The sequence below is a fragment of the Populus trichocarpa genome, chromosome 4, assembly GCF_000002775.5.
Source record: "Populus trichocarpa isolate Nisqually-1 chromosome 4, P.trichocarpa_v4.1, whole genome shotgun sequence".
In the NCBI taxonomy this organism is placed as follows: Eukaryota; Viridiplantae; Streptophyta; class Magnoliopsida; order Malpighiales; family Salicaceae; genus Populus; species Populus trichocarpa.
The window spans coordinates 21,843,258-21,865,279 of NC_037288.2; the positions used below are offsets into that span (position 1 = coordinate 21,843,258).

Below are 22,022 nucleotides of genomic sequence, written 5' to 3' on the forward strand. Positions count from 1 at the left end.
AAAACAAACACACCCTCAAGCTGCCCTCGTATCAGTATAGTCCATGTCCATGGCAAGCTCATCTTGAATTGTTTATATTGCTCTACTAAACTGTATTACAGTTTTCGGTAGTGTTTGAGATTGTAGTAGCGGTTGTTTTTTAAAATGTTTTTCGCTTTAAATATAGTAAAATAATATTTTTTTGATATTAGCGCATCAAAATAATTTAAAAATATAAAATATATTTTTTAAAAAATAAATTTTAAAAATACTTTTATACCGCAAAAACAACGCACTCGAACTTCCATGCTTTTTGGTGTCTGCGGAACTAGTTGGCTTCAGAAGCCCGGCCCAATTCCAGAGGGTTATTGTCTTCCATGTTTGGAAAGAAATTTAAGATGTCATTACCGATCAAAATCAAGGCCGATAACAAGGGCTACTGAAATTGAACCATTGATGGGAAATCCAATAAAGGAAGAAACTGCAGTCCTACTTCGAATCCAACTGTTTCCTCCACTGGAAAGCTCAAATAATCTTGTGTATGGACTATAGACAAACTATAAAGCTAAGAAGAATATTACAAAGGTTTAAAAAGAAGAAATTTTTTTTAATCAATCACCTAAATCTTCAGTCATCAGAATTTTGAGCATTGCGTAGGCAGACCTGTTTCATGATCCACACTCACAATTTCTGTGGCATTGTCGCATCTGAGTACGTCTTGACCCAACTTAGCTCCAGCTGCTTTTAGACCCTTAAGCGAAACAGGCTGGTTGAACAAGTTAAGTGATGGCAATTTGGATGCTGGAGGCAACTTTCCTTCAGGCAAAAGGAAAGTAAAATCTTCCTTCAATAGAGGCACCTCAAAATCTGTCTTGTCATGCTTAACAACGTTGTCCTTTGCACTAATGTGAGCCCCTGGTTCCATGTGATTAGTTGAAAAGCTTGCCTGGTTTGGAAAGTTGGGATAGAGACTAACATATCCTCTGAGGTACATCATGTCAATGAGGAACTTCTTCCATGAAGCTTGCCATCCATTTGTTCTTGACTTTGGAATCTGAACTGGGTTTGCCTTGGCGTCTTCAGTGAACCTCATGTTCATGTAAACATAGAATTCTCTCCATTGTTTAGGGAAGAACATTGCACCCCAACTGCAAGGTAGTTGGTGGAGATAAGGTGTGTTAGGATGGATCCCCTTGAAGAACTCAGTTGCATTCCATTTAGGCCTTTCTTTCACCACCTCCACCAATCTAGGTGTGTAAAGCGAGATGGAGGAGAGCTCAGGCAGTGACACTTGAGGATCATAGTGGTAGGCCAGAAGAGCATATTTCATCCACAGATAGTAGAATGGAGAGACTTCAATATCATCCTCGAGTAGGAGGCCATAATCATCATCAGAAGAAGGGTACCAACTTTCACTGACTGCTCGAATTAGGCCTCCATGGATGATTCTTCTTCTGAGGGTCTTAGGACCATGAGGCCAATCGAATGAGTTCACCAATCTTATAGTTTCCTCATCAACTTTACTGTCCATGTTGAAGCTGATGGGGATTTCATCCCCCAAATAATAAGCATTGCTGAGAGATTCAAGAAGTCTTGTTAAGGAAGGGGCACGGTTTTGGGTGATTATGTTGACAGAAATCCGCATTTTATTCCAGTCTGCATCGACAAATTAAGTGTATGGTCAGTCATATCCATAAAAAGAAAGGTTCCACAATATAGATCATAATTTCAAGGGCAGAAAGAGAGGATGCATCCTTACTTGGCAAAGCAGTTGATCTTAGATCAGCCATCCAAAGAACCTTTGATATAGAGGGCCTTGGAAGAAGAACCATCGTTGTGCCATTAACATTAGTCTCTGTCGCCATTTTCAAGGCTTTCTTCACATTAGGATCAATGTCATTCACTGTGATCACCACACTGGGATTGTGAATTTTGATCAATCCTTTCATACTCGAGTACACTGCCTGCATCACTGGCACTTCCGAGTCTGATATATCTGACTGTGCCCCAACCGCCAAATCAAATATCCTGAATCTTCTCTCTTCGCAAACCACTTTAGGCCAATTAAGAGCAGTTGCAGCATCTTCACAAGGGCAAAAACTGCCTCCAGAGATAGCAATGTATGCCTTCTTGCCAGCAGTTGACCTGAACCTTTCAAGAAGTGGTGCAAGTGCTTTAACTTCATCGACCGAGTGGGCATAAAAGAGTGCATCTATTTTTTGAGGGTGCATTGCTGCCCACTGAGTCACATAACCAGCAGACAGTGCTTTCCACCACTGATCATCTCGGACTTGAACAATGTCCTTGAAAATTACAGTGGTTTCAGAAACATAAGCAAGCCTGTGCTCACTATCACCCCATGTTTCCTTATCGTTTGGATCAACTGGAAGCACAAATGAACCAGCATTCCTGTACTTCTGAAGCTGGTAGCTGCATATGTTGGATAAAAATCATAACATTAGAAGCTCAATCAGGAAGACAAAAGAATAGTAAATCAAAAGGAAAAAGAAAAAGAAAAAAGAGAAGAAGTTGGATATCCAGAGAACCACTTTTCTCTCATATTGAGAAAACTTGCCATTCTTCCACAATCAACTATCATGATATACCATTTTTACCATCACTTGTTATTTTGGTAATGGTTATAGCAGTTAAATGACTTAAAACTACATGGATAACCATGGCTTCAGCTTTGGAAACCATTTGCACATTTCCAAAAGCTAAAAAATAATAAACCATAACTGATGTATTGGTGCACCCTCCTCCAACCTTCACTGACGGTACACTTGAACTTACTCCCATGTCCTAACCAAACTATTCCTCCATAATGCGCAGATAGTGCTACAGAGAATCTCAAAAGGGAAGTGCTAATTCCAACACAGTTATTTTCATTTCATTTATCAAATTAAACATGTAGACAGATTAGTGGATACAGAAATACCAGTGGTGGAAACAGGATACAGAGCATCATCTCGAAGTGGAAAATATTATATTAACAAAGTTCAGGATAGTGACTAACAGAAGAAAAGTTGGCCACATCTTTAAAAAGGGAAGGCTGTTCTATGAAGATTCTTGTATTGAAAACTCATTGCATCTAATAAAAAAGCTGATTTTAAGTATAAAACTTCAAATGCTTGCCAATGTACTACTGAACAGGTTACCAACTCAATAAAAGCTCAATAATACTTGCATGAATGTTTTATAAAAGTTGTTATACTAGCTTAAACCAATATTGTTATTAATGTGAAGAAAGCGGGGTGACTCCTAGAGATCAAAGTTTACAGGAACCCGTCACTTTTTTTTTTTTTTAATTTTAACTACCGAATACAAGTGATCAAAATAAAACAAAAAATTGAAATGTAGTAAGAATGGTCATACCTAAGATGCAGATCTTCTCCTGTCTTGAAGGTCATAGGTGCCTCAACGAATAGTGTCTTAACAAGCTCTGCAGATAAAAACCATGAACTGGAAAGAAAATCCACCTGCATAATTTTATTAACTGTTATATCATAAGCAGGATCAGGCAAATAGAGCCCTGCCTCTTTGGACCGGAACTTTCTGTAGCTAGGGAATGTGAAGTCCTTTTGCCTAAAAGGCAAAATCCTTCCTATGCTGCCCAAAACTGAGTTCTTGTATTTTTCCGTCCCTGCTACGTGCGATAATATCTGTAGCATTTTCCTGCCTGGAATCATGTCATCATCAACGATATATAGAAGATCGGCTTCGGTTTGTAAAGCCATTTGGAACCTTCCATAATACTTGAAATCGTAGCTAGAAGTAACGAAACTGATTCTTGAATCATTATAGCTGTCTACAATTCGCTTTAGTGAGAGCTCATTCGGGCTCCCAAATGAAAGTACCCAAACATGGTGGAAAGGAAGTGTCTGGTGAAGCAGAGAATCAAGCTGTGCGCAAAGTGTCTTTCTCTTGAAATGGTTTAAGATCACTGTGACCTTTGCCTTACTGGGACCTCGCAAATCCCACTTAGAATTCATTGCCATTAGCTCAGACAGTGTTTCTGTGCCAATGGACTTACTTTGAAAATCCAATACCTCATCATACAGCTCTCTCTTCAACTTAATCATTTGAGAATCATTTGACTTCTTCTGCTGGAAATCAATCTTTTCATGCTCGCAAACTTGTGATGGATTGATTGGTTGGATCTCTGCTCTGACAAGAGAAGCAGCTTCTTGGTATCGACCAAGAACGTGGGGTGGGATAATAAATTGCTTCCATTGCTGTGCGATTCTGGTAGCCCAGGTAAAGTCTGGTTTGGCTCTTAAATCTATTGTAGGGCTCATGTAGTATAGTAAGAAAGTTGCATAAATTGCAAAAGCAAATTGGAGACAAGTAAGAGCTGTAACAAGCCTAGCTGAGGGAATCCTATGTAACTTGGACTTGGCCTTCCCTCCAACATAATCACTAAGCATCCCTTCCAAGTCATCCCCACTTTTCATTGTCGAATTCTGGATTAAGCCAATATCTTGATTTCAATTAAAATGAATGTTTACCTGCAAAAGCAATCAAATTAACATACATGGAACTTAAACCATTATTCATACTTAATGTCCAACTTTTAAGCATTTAAACTCGACTGTATTGAAAATATGCTTCAAATTAACACCAGACTTGATTTTCTGCCAACCAAACAGCACAAAGTGTTAGAATTTCAGCGTTGTAGCCAAAGAAAAGCTCAGAATAACTCTGGTCCAAAAAGAGCAAGGAAAGACCAGGCAAGAAGGCAATGAAGAAATTATGTCGATGGTGTTGGTTGAAGTTTGTGTAGTGACGATCCTGTGCCTTCGTATTATATTTACATGAATGAATGGAAATGTAGCAAAAAAGCGCAAGAGAAGCACCCCATGAGAAGGGCATCCATGGTCACACGGTCTAAACGTTTATATTAATACAGTATCATTATTACATAAATTTAATAACGTTCCTGTTAATTTTTTATTTTGTTAAATAAGCTTGCGATGATGATTTTATTTAAAATATATTAAAAAAATATATATTTTTTTATTTTTTAAAATTTATTTTTGAATTTAAAACCGGTTTTGATGCCATATAAAAGGGCTAACCCTGCGTTTTTGGTATTCCCTAGCTACGCACTCTTAGTCTAATCTCTCTGGCATTAAACAAGATCCCAGAAAAACTGAAAACGAAATTTGTATTTTCTAAAAGAAGAAAATAAATAAAGCTCATTAACTAACAATTCAAATCCCAAGAGATTAATTAATGTAAAAATAGACAAAGAAAAGACTTCTAGTACGATCTATGTCAAACTCAAGTCCCTAGATCATGAGCACCTCTGTCCAAAACCCAGACAAGATGAATGCAAGAGAGATATATAGTCCATCGAGGACAAGAAACACTGAAAGAAAACAACTTAAGATTGTTAAGATAGCAATACCTTTTCTACAAACAAAGAAAATGAACCACAGAGCACAGCCTACAAAGAGACCTTTTCTTCACCAGCAAATGAAGCACACTAAAAGCTACCAGATCCCTCGAATTTACACGAAAAAGAAGAAAGAATGTAATCAATCAATGGCTAATATGAGGCCGCGTAAAGTTGCAGAGAATGAAGGTGTTAGACATTGAAGATTTGAGCATCGTATTTAACTGTATTAATACATAAGCAGGTAGTAGAGATGATTATATAGACGTGCACATATATTTATATATTGCCAAGTTTGACTTAGCATGTAGATACGTCGAAGAACATGACAGCAAGCTTTGCTAATGGGGTTTTGCCCAACTTTCTCAAGTTGAAAGCAGCAAATCACAGAATAGATTCAATTTGCTTGTGGGACGGAGAATTTGAAAAAGTTTGGTCATTTTCTCATGAAAGAAAATGGGATAAGTTTCGAATTAATTTGTCTTAATTCTTCTTCTCGTTTTTTTTCTTTCTTTTTCTTCCGGCACAGTTAGTCAACTCCTGTTTTTACAGGTGAGTGGCCATTACAGTTGCAGAAGATGGTCACCAGAGAAGAACAATATCCCTGATATTAAGAAAATTATTGTGCGAGTAACTAATTCAAGGAGATATTAAGCTATATTTAAGAACTGGGCTTCTAAGAAAACAATCAAATTGCGTTCAGAGGATCAGGATACCAACCACAACCCTAAAAAAAAAAATGTTAGATAAATTAACCTTTATTGTCAAACAACCAATTGGTGAATTTGTTAGATAAAGATAAATAAATGATTTTATATTATTCACAAACATTTATTTTCTTTGAATTCATTCAATTAACTCCCATATTCTTTGAATATATTCAATTAACTTGATAATTGACTATATCGAGTCTTTATAGTCGTAATTATATGAGAATTAAATATTTTTATTGTGAGATGATTCTTATATATATCAACCTAAGGCTTAATAATGTTATACATCAAACATACATACATACATACATACATACATACATGTATCCCATTATATTATCATTAGGATTTGAATCTGCTTTACCTAGTTTTGAATATCCTGTTGATAGGGTTATAAATTATTTGACTGTCATCTTAATTTTTTAGTTAATGCTCGTGCGATATCACATGCCATGCAAGCATGATCTCACACTCGTGCGATTGCCGAGAGCATGAACATCATTAGTAGCTACAATAAAAAAAAAAAAACCCTTCATTGCTAGAAGATCCAATTCTCTCTCAAATTTGCAAACGAATCACTGAATTTAAGCTCTTTTTTTTATTATTATTAATCTCGCTAGCCAATATCCAAAGTCCAAACCTGTACAAACCCTAAGAACGGTCAACCATCTTTGCTGCAAAAAGAAAGCAATCAAAGCGTGGAAGATCGAGCGCACTAAGACGTTTTGACTTGAGCCAAGTACTGGCAAACTTTGACAGGCCAATTCTGGGGCTTTGACAAAGCTTATTAGTGATTCAAGTGGAATCCACATAGGCTTAGATCGATGCAAATTCCGTGTAAATAGTATTTAAATGGCCTAACAATTAAGAATATTATGCATATAGATCAAAGACTTAAGGGTCCATGCGCAGTCCTTGTTCCCCACACACACACACACACATTGCTGGCTTAATTTATTCTGCCCTCCATCGGTCAATACCTGTGTGAAGGTCTGGTCTTAATTAGTGTGCTTCAATATACAAGTGGACTGGTACCGAATTGATACTTGAGGCATTTCACATGGGTTTTCTCTTTGAAACCCTAGATATATATGGACTCGTTAGAATTCTCCATACATAAAGAGTATACCTGATTTTAAACATCAGCAGTACGTAAATATGGATAATCGTCTAGAGATTTTGATGTGAACAGAAGAGATGCTTTATTGGCTGACCTGAAATGAAGGTCCAAAGGTTAATATCAACCAATCTTGAATAATTTTAGCTAATTAATAAAATCTTGGCTATAGTAGCTCTCCCCTTGTACAAGAAACCGCTAGTCAATTATTTCTTAAACTTTTCACAACCATGATGATATCACCGAAAACATATTAATCTTCGAAGAGCTCATTCGTACAAGAGCATGTTATACTCTTCTGGCAGTGATATTAAGAGTAATATATGTAAGAGAGTACTGTTTGTTTTTATAGAAAATCAACAAACACTAAGCCTTCTGGTGTTTTCATTATAGCAACATTTATTGTTTACTCTCACAAATAATTGTAGATTGAAATAATGAATTTTTTTAAAAATATCAATTTGATCCTCAAACTTTTTCTTTGCACAATTAAGTCCTTTTTAGCCCAAATTAGCACCCAATTGCATTTTTTCTTAAAGAAGGGTTGAATTAAAAGGTAGAGAACTAAAATGCAAAGCACATATAAAATAAACGGCGTCTTAGAATTTCAATTGAAAAGTTTATTTTAGTTTTTTATTTTTTTTATCTATTAGGTAGACAATCGCTTTAGTTTTTCTAAATTTAATTTTGATGCCAAAGATCATTTTTCTCATTTTTCATTCCTTTTTTTTGTGTTAGAAGAGAGAGAAGGTCATCAAATTTTGACTTTAAGAGAGAAATTTCTCGTTGTTAATGATTATGACAAAAAATATAGTCAATTTTTATGTCCATGGGTTCCATTTCATCAATGGAGTTTTCCCTGGTGTTTGAAGCTAGATTTGATCGTGGCTTCGGGTTGAATTTGATTTTTAAGGTTTATTGTGGGCATGGATTATCAAGGTGTTTAGGGTATTATCTAGGTGTTTTGAGTCAACAATAGATTGAAAATGAAAAAGAAATAGAAACCTTGATTTTTCAGGGACCCGTGGTTGCTGAAATCTGTAGAAAGCAAACGACGTGTTGTCTGTTGTCTTTTTTATATATAAAAAGCGCCCCTTTATTAAATAATAAAAAATAGGCTCAAACGTGCTAGCTAAGCTGTTTTGTTTTAATGCCTAGACCCACGAGGTTGAACTATTTTTTTATGTTTGGTTTTCAAAAAAATTGAGAAAACAAATCATTGAATCCAATTGAATCCTTTATAGGGTGACGAGTTTAATGGGTTAATTAATCCACAACATTTAGGCTATTATTTACTTTTCTTTGTTTAATGCTTTTTTATGTCCCTTAATGTTTTTAAAAAAATACAATTTCACTATTTGTTATCGATGATCAATTTTTGTTTTTTAAATCAAACCTTAAAGAATGCAATTAATTTTTTGTTGTCGATATATAATCTACCTTTGCCTTCCCATCCCTAGGTAGCTATCATCATTTTTTGTACTTAAAAAAAAATTGTTATTCAATACAAAAAAATATCAAGTGCTTTTCTTGTCATATAATTAAATGAAAAATAATATATAGGATAAAAAATATTATTAAATATGATGACATACATAATTTGTGTCGCGAGTTTCTTGGACTCGAGTTCACTTTGTTTTTTTAATTAAATGTTGTTTTATATTAATTTTATCTTTTAATATTGAGTTGATTCGGGATTGAGTTTTCTAATTTATTTATTTTTCAAGATTATCCCATTTTTCAACCAATATTTTATCTAAAAACATTTAAAAAACACTCAAGAGGCCTTAAAAACTCATTTGTGGTCTTAGACTTAAAAAATCGATCTCAAAATGCAGAATCAACTCGATTTCAAAAAACTTTTCAAGCCTCGAAATACTTTTTCAGACAAAATGAATGTCAAAGAACACATTAATGAAACTCTTCTCATTCAAAGAAACTCATTGACATCAAGAACTACTTTTTTTCATGGTTGATATCTTGATTAACTGATAACTTTCTCTCTACTTAGCCTTTTTGTGATGACTCTTTTCCTCTCTCAAATCAGGGTCAAGATCGGAACAAAATAAAATCTTAAACTAAAACATTTGATCTCGAAACTACAAGGACTAAAAAGAAACTTTGACAAAATCCCAAAGCAAAATTTAGCAAATAAACGTAAGGACAAATTTTTTCTTTTCTGTAACATGGTTTTCTTATTCTTTTTCAATTTTAGTCCTTTGACTCTTAATTTTGTGCAAATCATAAAATCAAATAGATTTTTCCAAATTCAAAAACCAATCCAATAGCAAGATGTTTTGCTGGGACTACAAAGTCTCATAGAAAGCAATGAGAAACAAAATACAAGGACTAACTCCCAGTAAACACAATGATAAAGGACCCAATTGAAAAATAAAATAAAATAAAGTACTGAAAAATAAAAATCATAGCACTGTTTCCGTGACTACGGTGGAAACACCAAATCTTTTAGGTTATTTTTATTTAATTCAATTATCATCTTCTGTGGACAGAAACTTATAATTCACTCCAATATTCAAAGGTGTGAGAGTGGTGCCAGTCATCCACTAGCTTTGCTCAGGAAAGGGTAATCTGTGTACCCAACAATGGGATCGTGGGTGTAGAAAGTCTCCCTGATATACTTATTCAGGGGTGCATTAAGCTTCAATCTCAAAACCAAGTCTGGGTTTGAGATAAAATCTCTACCGTAGGATACCAAATCTGCGTCACCTTCAGCTACAGCTTGTGTTCCCAGCTCCCTAGTGAACCCACCACTGCATATGAAGGTACCCTGATATGCCCTCCTCCAAGTCCTGGTCGTTTGCGCCACCACATCTTCGGTGCCAGGTCTGCCTAACTCTCTTTGGACGTGGAGGTAGGTGAGTTTTGAGCCCACCTGTAGCTGGAGTTTGTTAATTCTCTCAATCACTGAAAGGCCTAAGTTGAGTGGATCAGAGTCTGTGGCATCATTGTGATCGATTGCAGGGGACGTTCGAAAAGCTACTCGTTCTGCGCCGACAGCTGAGACTACTGCCTGAATCACCTGCATTAAGAATCTGCAACGGTTTTCCATTGATCCACCATACTCATCTATTCTGTTATTGATCCCATCTTTTAAGAATTGATCAATAAGGTAACCATAACCCCCATGGATCTCAACCCCATCAAAACCTGCAGACAATGTTTTCATTACGAGCGTTATTAATCATTGATGTAACACATGGTAACCAGGTGAGCTCGAAAAGCACCTGTTTCTTTGTTTCGAGAGCTAAAGTAGCAGTCTAAGCTGATTATCCAGTCAATTAAGCCATCAAATTGAATCAACAATATATACCAGCTAACTAAAAAGGCCAATCATGATTAGAACTCCCATCATAGAGAGGTATCATCGTCACCCTTTAAGGAAAAATTTAGTAAAGCATACTCCGTTTTCTCTAAACAGGTAATTGCCCGTCTAAAAGAAAAAAACTGTCACATACAACTGCAGCTCCAAAACCTTGAAATAAAACAAATAAATGTCATTACACTAACCCGCTCGAATGGCATTCAAGGCTGCCTGGCTATAATGCTCCACCACCTCCAGTATTTCAGAGGTTTCCAAGGCTCGAGGTGCTGAGCATGTGCTATAGGTCCCATCTGGCATGAGAATTCTCCACCTGTTTGAGATGGCCTTGTTTGTTGATGAAATTGCTGCAGCCCCACCAGGTTGATAAACTGATGTAATGCCCAAATTCAAAAGGCAAATATCCAGTGCTTCAATAACAATTATTGTAGCCAACAATGACAATAAAAAACAGTGCAAGGAAAATGCTGGTTGACCTAAAATGACACCAGGTTGATTTCAAGTTTCGTGATAGAGTAAAGTAAATTTACCTTGATGAGATGCACGGCCAACGTGCCACAGTTGACAGAATATGATGCTCCCTTTGGCATGAACCGCATTCACTACCTTCTTCCATGCCTCCACTTGAGCATCTGAGTAAATTCCAGGCACATGGGGAAACCTGGTTCCTCCATTAAAAGACATCAGACAAATTCTATACAACATGCATGGCATAAACAATGCAATGTGAACATAGGAGAAAGCATTTTCATCAATGCTAAACATTAAATAACAATGACAAGAAAAAACCTTCAAGAACACTCATAGATCAATGGATTAGCGGGTCCCATATAAAGATCATATGATCCAATACATAAACTTCTTGAAGTTTTTCTTAATGTTAAGCTTTTTTGTTGTCATTATGTCCATAACATCTTGCTAGATGATGAAGAAATAAGAGATGATAATTCTTTTTGTCACTTTGAACCAGATTAAGGGAAAAAAATATACACTGTCGGATATGGATCTTGTTCAACTATATGCTAGTAAGGTGCTCCTTATGCACAAAGAACTTGTTTAGCAATGATGAGTATAAAATGAAATCCTATTGTTTTCCATCTTAACGTGTGCATAATCCCATGGATGCGAATTCCTATTGTTTTCAGTCTAACGCGTTCACAATAATTAACATCATTCTATTGGTAAAAGTTTGTTAGAAAGCACTATAATTTATAAGGTTTCTTTAAGAAATATGTCACCTCCTCGCGAAAGACGAAATTATCACCTAATATTCATTAAAAATCAAAAGTAGACGCTGCAAATGTTTTCTAAAGAACTTCACTCACATGCAGAATCAACAGCAAGAAAGATGGTTGGTTGTATTTTTTTTTAATTATAACGAGCCTCCTATAATTTTTTTTCTTTATTTTTATATTTTTTAAAAATCACACTTTACATCCAACTGAGGGCGGATCTATATACAAGACTTGGGTACGCTATAGCCTAAGTCAAAATTTTATCATTTTTTTTTGTACTAATATTATATCAGACTAAGTTACCTTTAATTAATTAAAGTAGCTCAAGAAAAACATCATTTGTCCATAAAATTAGCCACTTTTTTTTAATTAAAATCTCTATTTTTTTGGTTAAGAAAGTCAAAGTCAAAAATCTTATTCCCCTCGTGCTAGATTACTTATTGTTTCTCTACATATTCAACTCATAAAATTTAACAAAAGCAGCACATCTTTTCTTTTTTCATTTATTGTATGGTACTATCCATCACACAAATTCAACTCAATCTTATCTCAACTACTGAAACATTGCTTCAAACTCTAAAAGATGCCGGATTTGATATTCTCCTTGCACATGTGCAATCTATTTGCACACAATATAAGATTGATGTACCTCATATAAATATTTCATATAAAAAGCTACAAGTCATTCATGTCAGCAACGAGGATTAGTTACAATTTACTAACCTTGTCATTATAATATATTTAACTCAGCAATAGATTTTCAATTGGAAGAGTTGAATTCTAGATTCAATGATGGGACAATGAAACTTTTTGTACTTAGCTCTGCTTTGGAATTTAAGGACAACATTAAATCATTTAAAGTTTATACTATTTGCAAGCTTGTTGATAATTTTTATCCTGAAGATTTCAATGAATAAAAGATCCAATATTTAAGATCTCAACTACAGTATTATCAGATTGATGTGATTAATCATGAGAGCTTGCAGAATATATCTATCATTTTTGAATTATGTCGAGGATTAATCAAAACAAATAATTAAGTTGCAACACAATCATTTGATTATCATGTTGATTCGTCTTATTTTGACTTTGCATGTTTTTACTGCCATCAAAGAGTGAGCATTTTCAGCTATAAAGTATGTTAAAAATAAATTTATGATGATTTACATTGAACGAAAGCTTCTTGAAGATATATATTTAGATTCGATTATAGATGAATTTTATTCCACAAAACATTGAAGGGTGTAATTAATTTCAATAGTAGATTTATTTTTACTTTCACTTTAATTTTATGTACTTTCAAATTTATTTTTTAATATTTTGAGTAATGTATTTGAATTAAGATTTTATTGTTAACTTCATAAATTCATGTTCATGAATTAATATATATATATATATATATATATATATGTATATATATGTATGTATAAAGAGAGAGCAATCTAGAACGAAAAAAAATTCTTGACTCCGCCCTTCATCCAACCATACACAAGTTGGTTGTTTTTGTATTAGACAAAAGACTATAAACCATAATACAAATTCTTACCCATCAACCAGAAGAAAATAGGAAGTTCAGCTTTAACAGCTTTGAAGCATACTTGAATATATGTCTTCACTTGAGCAAATGTATTTTCCCAAAGTCACAGCTCTGCTTCTAACCTTTAGTTTATTTGGTGGGCATTGGTTGAAGATGAAGATGAAGAGAAGATAAAGTTCCACTGAGCAGAGGGTTTCGGTGGCCGAAGCAGAGATTGAAATACAAAAACAAGTTCAATTATAAAATTAATTTTGTATTGCAAATAAAGTGTACTATTATGAAAGTTTTAGTTTTTTTTTTTGTTTTAATTTTTTAGTAGATTAGTAATTATATGTTTTATGATAAAATTAAATTATTAATATTACAAATATTATTACACTCTAGAACACCCATAAATCTAATGTTTAAAATTCAAACTATTAAAACAATCATAGCTAGTTTTATTGGAGGTGTTTGATATAATGATATTGATTACTTTTTAAGATTTTTTTATTTAAAAATATATTAAAATAATATTTTTTTTAACATTATTACATAATAAAACAAAAATAAATAAATTTTTATAAAAAACAAATTCAACCAACTAAAAAAAATAAAAATAAATAAATAACTCTTCATCTTAAAGTTACGCCGAAAATAGCCGGTAAATTGTTTTTTTTCGAAAAGAGGAAAGGTAAATTGCAATGGCTACTGTTGGGCCCACAAACCGTAAACAAAGGAAGGGTGAAATTAGCAAGGAGCAGTTGGAGGTGCAAAAATGAAAAGGTCACCATCAATAATAGAATAAAAGAAGATGAAATTACCCAGGAGCTGTTGGAGAGATGAGAGTGCCTTCAGTGATGAGAAATCCGCCAGGAGTTGACCTCTGCGTGTAGTACTCCACCAGAGCATCTCCCGGTATCCCACCTAACGCCCTGCATCTTGTCAAGGGCGCTAGCACCACCCTGTATCCAAAAATCAGATCACAAAAATGCCCTCCCGCATCTCTCTCTCTCTAGATTTCTGGGACACCGTACGACTCTTTTTCTTTTTAATGTCTGAAATGGAGAAACTAACTACTGGGCAGTTGAAACTAGAGAGAAAGTGGGATGAACTGACCTGTGAGAGAGGCTGAACTTGCCCATCTTGTAAGGAGAAAACAGAGAGGTCCCTTTTTCAGCCATTGTTCTTCCTTTCTCCCCCTATCTTCCTCTCTCTCTCTCTCTCTCTCTCTCTCTCTCTCTCTCTCTCAGCGGCAGTAGTTTTTCTCTCCCTCTTTCTCGGTCTCCGTTTCTACAAAGGGATTGATTCTATCCCTACGATTAAGGTAAGGTTGCCTCTTCTTCTTTCTTTCTTTTTTTTGTCTTTCTTCTAGATTTTTCTCTCTTGTTTTTTAATTAATTTTCGGTTGTTTATTTGGTTCTGTGAGATAGAAATTACCACGTTTGATTTTGTTAGATCGTCCAAAATTATTATTTATTTATTTACCAATCAAATTTGATGAGAAGTTAAATGAAACGGAATTCTGATTTATTAATTTAAATGAAATTTTTGCATATTACGGCTTCTAAATGCTAAATTATGTGAATGAATGGAGAAAGTGAGTGTTTTTTGAAGTGAATTTTCAATGATTTATTGACTAGTTAATTTTATAGAATAAAATTGAAGGTCAAGATTTATGTTTTAATCGGTAGCTATGTGTTTTTGGCAGTTTTTACAGATATATGATGGTAATAGATGCTGTTTTTGGGTATATGGCGGTGTGCTTTAGAGAAATCTTGACTTACAACGACTATTCTTTGCTGTTTTATCAGCAATGAGTGGTGATGAATTAACATGATTTGTTCTTATTTTTATTTTTATTTAGATCATCATTTAAAAATTTAAATTAGGTTGAGTGATAATACACTATCTTTAAGTTAAGTTTAGTCAAGTGCTATTCTAAGTATATACAAGTCTAGAGAATTATCAAACTCAGCATTTTTTTTTAGTCAAATGTTGAGACCACATTCATATAGACATGTTTTTTCTTTTATAAAGACAATGATATTTTTTCTTTGATAAAATCATACATATTTTTCCTCTGATAAGTCAGAGATGTTTTCCTTTCTAATAAGTTAGAGATATTTTTTTTTGACACGTTAGAGTATTGAATATTATCAGCAAAAAAGAACCTTTTAGTCCTTCCCTCGATAAAAAAAAGGTAAGAAGCATGGGCTATAAAGACATATTGGATCCTTAGAAAGCCTGACTCTCAATCTCCATTCTTCATGACATATTTATTTTCAAGAGTCTATCTCTAAAATATTATTGTATTTTCTAAAAAAAAAAAATATTTGCTTAAGCATTATAGAATTCTTAAATCCGTAAAATGAGACCTTTTGTAAGTATCAAATACCAACCATCGACTACCTTGGCAATGAAGAATGAATCAGATTGCTAGAACTAAAAAATTAACCGATTATCCAATATATATGCCTTGTTATCAAGCTACTTGGATTTTTAGGGACATTATTGAATCAATGGTGTTATCTATGGAAACCTAATAAAAAAGTTATCAAAGATGGATAATCAAAACACTCCTGAAATAAAATATGTCACGAATCTTCATATAGTTGTTAGCACATTTGCTCCATGAGAGCTTTAACAACTCTTCAATAAGTAGGAAATGCTATGCAGCAATTTAATGAGACGAGCAAGTTTGGGCTAGGTGTTTATCATCTTCATAAATGCAGTTGGAGCCTTAGGCTTTTAGAAAGTTTTCAATAAGTACAAGTAGGGTGTTGGTTCAATCATAAAAACTATGAAGTCTGAATGTCAACCACCCATAAGATATTTACTAGAAAAATCATATTCTCTTTTAATTTTTAGAGTTGAGATCATGATCTCAACAGAAATGTCATCAAGATTATTATACTTCAAGTGGTAATAAAAAATGCATCATGGCTAATGACTAGAAATGTAAGTTTCTTATATATAAATTAAATTATTCATAATGCCTTCTTTTCTCTTGGATGGAATGAATTCAATCTGGTATTCCTAGCGTAATTGCATAATAATGTCTGAAATAGAAACTAACTACTGAATGAATCCGGCAGTTGAAACTAGAGAGAAAGTGGGATGAACTGACCTGTGAGAGAGGCTGAACTTGCCCATTTTGTAAGGAGAAAACAGAGAGATCCCTTCTTCAGCCATTATTCTTGCTGTCACTTCCTTTCTCCAACTATCTTTCTCTCTCTCTTATCCATCCAACAACATCTCTGTCAGCGGCAATAGTTTCTCTCTCCCTCTTTCTCAGTCTCGGTTTCTACAAAGGATTGATTCTATCCTTATGATTAAGGTAAGGTTGTCTCTTTTCTTTTCTTTTTTTTTTTTTTTTTTGTCTTCTTCTAGATTGGACTCTTGTTTTTTAATTAATTTTTGATTTTTTATTTGGTTTTGTGAGATATAAATTACCTCGTTTGATTTTGTTAGATCGTCCAAAATTATTATATAGGTTAGTGATTTATTTATTTATGTCTGAATCAAATTGGATGAGAAATTAAATGAGATGAAATCTTAATTTATTAATTTAAATGAATTTTTTGCATGAATGGAGAAAGTGAGTGTGTTTTGAAGTGAATTTTCAATGATTTATTGACTTGTTAATTTTATTGAATAAAAATGAAGGTCAAGATTTATGTTTTAATTGGCTGTTATGTGTTTTTGGTAGTTTTTATATATATATATATATATATATATATATATATGATGGAATTAGATGTTGTTTTTAGGTACATGGGGTGTGCTTTAGCGAAATCTTGACTTCCAAATAATGTTCCTTGTGGTTCTTTCAGTAATGAGTGGTGATCTATCAACATGTTTTGTTTTTATTTTTATTTTTATTTGAATTCTAATTTTAAAAAAATCAAAAGTCAGGTGATAATCCAATATCTTTGGATTCAGTTAAGCGCTAAATCCAAGTATATACGAGTATGATGAACTATCATATCCAGTAATCTTGGGCTCAGCCAAACATTGAACCCACATGCATAGACATGTTTTTTCTCTAATAAAGTTAGAGATATTTTCTCTGTGATAAAGTCAGAAATATTTTCCCTCTAATAAGTTAGAGATCCCTCCCCCCCCCCTTTAATGAGTTAGAGATATTTTGTCTCTTTAACACGTAAGAGGATTGAATGTTATAAGAAAAAGAGGACCTTTTAGTTCTCTCCTCAATAAAAAGGTAAGAAGCATAGGCTATAAAGACATATTGGATTCTCGTAAGCTTGACTCTCAATCTCCATTCTTCATGACATATTTATTTTCAAGAGTTTCTCTAAAAAAAAAATCTTACTTAAACATCAAAGAGTCCCTAAATTTATAAAATGAGACCTTTTAAAGATATCAAACACCAATCACCCGCCACCTTGACAATGAAAAATGAATCAGATTACTAGAACTAAGAGATTAACAGAATATCAAACACATAAGACCTGTTTCCCAAGCTACTTTGATTTTTTAGGCATCATCAATAACATCAAGCGGAAAGGGGGTGAATATATATAATTTGATAACTTAGTGATCTCAAATTTAAAGATTATTTATATAATTTTCATGTTAGTATTTTCATAGACATGAGTAATATTTTTATATGGAATTTTTATGCGAGTTAATTTAGTGTATATTTTATTTAACTAGCATATGTATATTAGTTCTAGGTATCCATTATGCATCAACTTATAAAAACAACTGTTTCCTTTCATAAAAAAAAAAAGAATATAATATTTACTAATTTCCTCCACTCTAATTAATATTAAGTTTTAATATAACATTGACTAGTAATAATACTTTGATGCAATATGAGTCCTTATTAATTATAACTATTTTATGATTTTCTTTGTAGAATATTTTTTTTCTCAATGACTTTATCTTTAATTTAGACTCATTAATCAAACTTAAATGAATATTAAAGATAAAAAAATGTTTTTATTGATAATAAAATATATGTTTTGCATGAACAAAGTTAGTGCCATTTGTAACCACCTGATTGGCTACATGGTATACACACTAACAAGTTGTTATTTGAAATTGGATTTATCACTAGATCAGAATGAAGATCCCTGCAAGCTAGGATACTTCTTCAAACAACAATCTTTCTTTTTCCTAGTGTCTAACCTTTGATGTTAAGGGAGTAACACAGATTGAGGTCTTGTCTTCGTTGTTGTAAAGGAAGATATAACTATAACACTCCTATTTGTAAGGATGAAGAGGATTCCAACATACTTCTTGAAAGGAAAATCATGGTAGGAGGAATTTAAGTAGGCTCTCCCCTGTATAGATAGAGTGTAGGTTATGATTTGATTTTACATTACTAAATCTTGGAAAATAGGCAGTTTCCTATATTTGAATCCACAATAAAACTCTAAAGATTTTTCTCTTTTCTCATAAAAGGTTGATCTTCAACTCTTGCTTGACTTTCTTCTAATTCCTTATATATGTGACTTGGTACATAAGGTTCTAAAGCAACTACTTTACCCTTATTATGTTTTGGCTGGCTTGTTGGATTATAATGGATTGGATACCTGCATATCAAGTATAGCAGAAGGGCCATATGTTCTCTATATGAGAAGTAAGTTTGTGTTTTCTTTCAGTCTCCTCATCAGTGAGTTGACTTCATGTGCACCTAGTACTAAATCTTCAAAGGGATTTGTTAAAATTTATGTAAAAGAACGAAGCTTCTCACCTGCTAGGTGTAGGCCTTTAATTAAGGCCAAATCACGCAAATTAATGGTATTTTCGAGTGCAAAAATATTTTAAAAATTAACCGTTATTATTTCTTTAAACACTTTTTTAATTGGCTAACAAGCCAAACATAAAGGCTTTATGCGTATTTTTGGATAACAATGTGTACTTGTCATGTTATTATTGTTGATTTATTCAATTGAATTCAATATTAAAATAACAAGGGATACTCCTTTATATGTTCTAAAATAAAGGAATATGAAGGGATTGACTGAATGAGAACATCAATTGTTCACTACCAAATAAGAAAAGGAAAGCTAAATGATAATGAATAGTAACATCAACCAAGAACAAGAAAAGTCAAATCAACCAAGCAAGATAGGAAATGATCGACTAAGCAAGATCGGAAACGATCAACGAAGGGAGTTGAAGTCATAATCTTCTAGGAGAGCTAAAAGACGTGATTGATCATGAAGGAGAAATAAATTAACCATAAAGATAAGGGTTTATGTGATTGATCAGATAACCAAGTCCTACTCTGAATAAGGGTCTCTAGCAGATTATATGACAAGAATTACCAATTAGTTAGGAAACATATATATATATATATATATATATATATATATATATATATATATATATATATATATATATTTTGTTACATGATTTGAATCCCACATCAACTACAATTCTTAATTTTATACAAGCAAATTAAAAGCATACAACATGAATCCTACTGCAATATGTGTTCTTATCAATACTTCTTCTTCTTAGCAGTTATATATATATATATATATATATATATATATATATATATATGCGCGCGCACGTGCGTGTGTGGGGTCAACCTTAAATATACAATTTTTTTTAAGCAATTGACATGGAACAACAACACAACATATATAGCTCGGATTGCAGTTGATTATTGATCTGGTATCTTCCCTTCATCGAAATCCCCTAAATATTGATAAAGTATTAGCTGTTTTATCTCCTCGTGTCACTTGAAGAATGAATCAATCTCTCACCCGAAGAGCAGCGAAAGTAGAAATAAGGGAGGTTGTGTTGATCTATTCACCCAACAAAGGCTCCAGGCTCTGATGGAATGATTGGTCATTTCTTTCAGAGTTCCTGGAATTTAGTTAAGTACTGTGATGTCTATAATGATTGGTCGTTTTTTTTTTAAAGGATTCAATCATACAATTATTTCTCTTGTTGCTAAAGTTAAACATGTTAAGAATATGAAACAGCTGAGGCCTATATTAACTTCTGTTTAGTATTTTACAAAATGATTGCTAAAATCTTATCTAAAAGAATTAGTTGAGTGATTATAGATAGAATCATTAGCATTAATCAGAGTGCTTTTATTCGCAATAGACCAATCTCTGTGGCTCACGAAATTCTCCATTACTTCAAAGCATTAGTGTAGGAAGAGAGTACGAGATGGCTATGAAGTGGGATACGAGGAAGGTTTTTGGTAGAGTAGAATGTTTGTTCTTGAGAAGTATGGTGCAAAGATTAGGGCTTGATCCAATATGGATTGGGTGGATAATGAAATGTATCACCACTGTTTCGTATTCGATGCTTATTAATGGAGAATCTAATGGTTATATTCGGCCTACACGTTGTATCCGACAAGATGATCAACTTTCAGCTCCTCTCTTTCTTATCTGCCCTGAATGTTTATCCCTTTTGCTGCACGAAGCTAAATTGAATGGATAGATTTCTAGAATTAAAATTGCTGGACATTGTCTTTTAGTGTCGCATTTACTTTTCTCATGCCATTGATGCTCAGCTCATCGTGGCTCTCTCTCTCTCTCTCTTTACGGTTCAAAATTTGTCCATTTTTGATACTGTAGAAATTGCCTCGTGGTAATTATATGGGGGATTAGGCTGGGTGATCTCAAACTTTTGGAAGCTATTATACAGGGGACTGGGGTTCTATGATTAGGGCAATTTGCAGATGCTAGGTGTTAGATATTGTTGGGTTGGACAAATGGCAGCGTGGGAGGTGGAACTTGCGGGCTCTAGGTGTGGGAATTTTGAAGCTGGGTTTTGTAGGTTTGATGATTTGTTTCATAGCTTGTTTAGGTTTTGACTTTGATTTGTATTTTCTGGGTGTTGCCTACAATGCATTTTGGGCACCTTTTGAATATGGGTCTGAGATTTGTTGGGTTTTTTGTTCCATGGCAGGAAGATTCTCTGAGGAAGAAAATGAGAGCAAGGAGGGTTGTGGTGGGCTTATGATTAGGTTTCCTGTGGTTCCTTTTTTACTCTTTATGTTTTTTACCCCTTCTAATTTTAGATTTCTTTTCGTGCAAGAATGAACAATACATTTTTGTATCCTGTGTTTGGGTTTTTTTTTTTCCGGCTTTTCTGATTTGTTTTTTTAGTTATTGCATGTTGGTTAAGAAGTTATCTGGGAGTGTTGTAATGATTGTTTTCTTAAAGTGTTTTTCACTCAGAAATATATTAAAATAATATATATATTTTTTATTTTTATTTTTATTTTTATAGTATTTTTTTAGCTTTTCCTCTTTTTTATCTTTACATTTTTTTTGAAAAGAAATATTATTTTTTATTTTTTACGCTTTGAATATCCATCACTCTTAACTTGATCTATTTATACCATTCTTTTTGTCCTACTCTCTTTATTGTATTTGTAATTTGTTTTTTAATTTTACTTTTTTTTAAAAAAATTATTATACAAAGACCAAAAAAATAATGTTTCATTGTAACAATTATAACATTGTTCTATTCTTTTGCTATGTTAAAAATTAGCTTGAGATCTTATATGTTTTTTTTTTAACTTATATGATATTTACTATGATTTATTATATGTAAGCATCAAGTTTTTAATTCACAATTATATTTTTTACTCGATGTCAAAAAACATGTTAATAACACCTACACATTAATTCTTTTGCGTTAAAAAAAAAAATAGTTAACTTGCAGTGAGGGAGGTTAAATAAACACATTAACACTTTATTTTTTGTATTTATT

The 22,022-nt window shown here is 33.2% G+C and overlaps 2 protein-coding genes and 1 long non-coding RNA gene across 6 annotated transcripts; 1 reads left to right on the forward strand and 2 right to left on the reverse strand.

Moving 5' to 3' along the window:
* Positions 1-404: 404 nt before the first annotated feature.
* On the reverse strand, positions 405-5,602 carry LOC18098207 (uncharacterized). Its single transcript, XM_006384851.3, has 4 exons — positions 5,390-5,602; positions 3,355-4,487; positions 1,739-2,409; positions 405-1,635 (listed from the first exon to the last, which is right to left on the reverse strand). The coding sequence occupies exons 2-4, from the start codon at positions 4,431-4,433 to the stop codon at positions 614-616; spliced, it is 2,772 nt and encodes a 923-aa protein (XP_006384913.1). The 5' UTR covers positions 4,434-4,487; positions 5,390-5,602; the 3' UTR covers positions 405-613.
* Positions 5,603-9,453: 3,851 nt separating this feature from the next.
* LOC18098208 (12-oxophytodienoate reductase 3) lies at positions 9,454-16,578 on the reverse strand. 4 transcript variants are annotated; one of them, XM_052452255.1, is made up of 5 exons: positions 16,429-16,577; positions 14,123-14,263; positions 11,078-11,208; positions 10,736-10,918; positions 9,454-10,375 (listed from the first exon to the last, which is right to left on the reverse strand). In XM_052452255.1, exons 1-5 carry the CDS (start codon positions 16,491-16,493, stop codon positions 9,765-9,767), a joined length of 1,131 nt encoding a protein of 376 aa, XP_052308215.1. In that variant the 5' UTR covers positions 16,494-16,577; the 3' UTR covers positions 9,454-9,764. The 4 variants fall into 4 exon arrangements, with proteins under 4 accessions (XP_052308215.1, XP_052308214.1, XP_052308216.1 ...); XM_052452254.1 differs by lacking the exon at positions 16,429-16,577 and adding an exon at positions 14,418-14,572; XM_052452256.1 differs by lacking the exon at positions 14,123-14,263 and having other exon boundaries at positions 16,429-16,578.
* LOC112327296 (uncharacterized) lies at positions 14,487-21,365 on the forward strand. Its single transcript, XR_002981448.2, has 3 exons — positions 14,487-14,625; positions 16,397-16,638; positions 21,213-21,365. It is a non-coding gene; the product is annotated as an uncharacterized LOC112327296 (long non-coding RNA).
* The last annotated feature ends 657 nt before the right edge of the window (positions 21,366-22,022 follow it).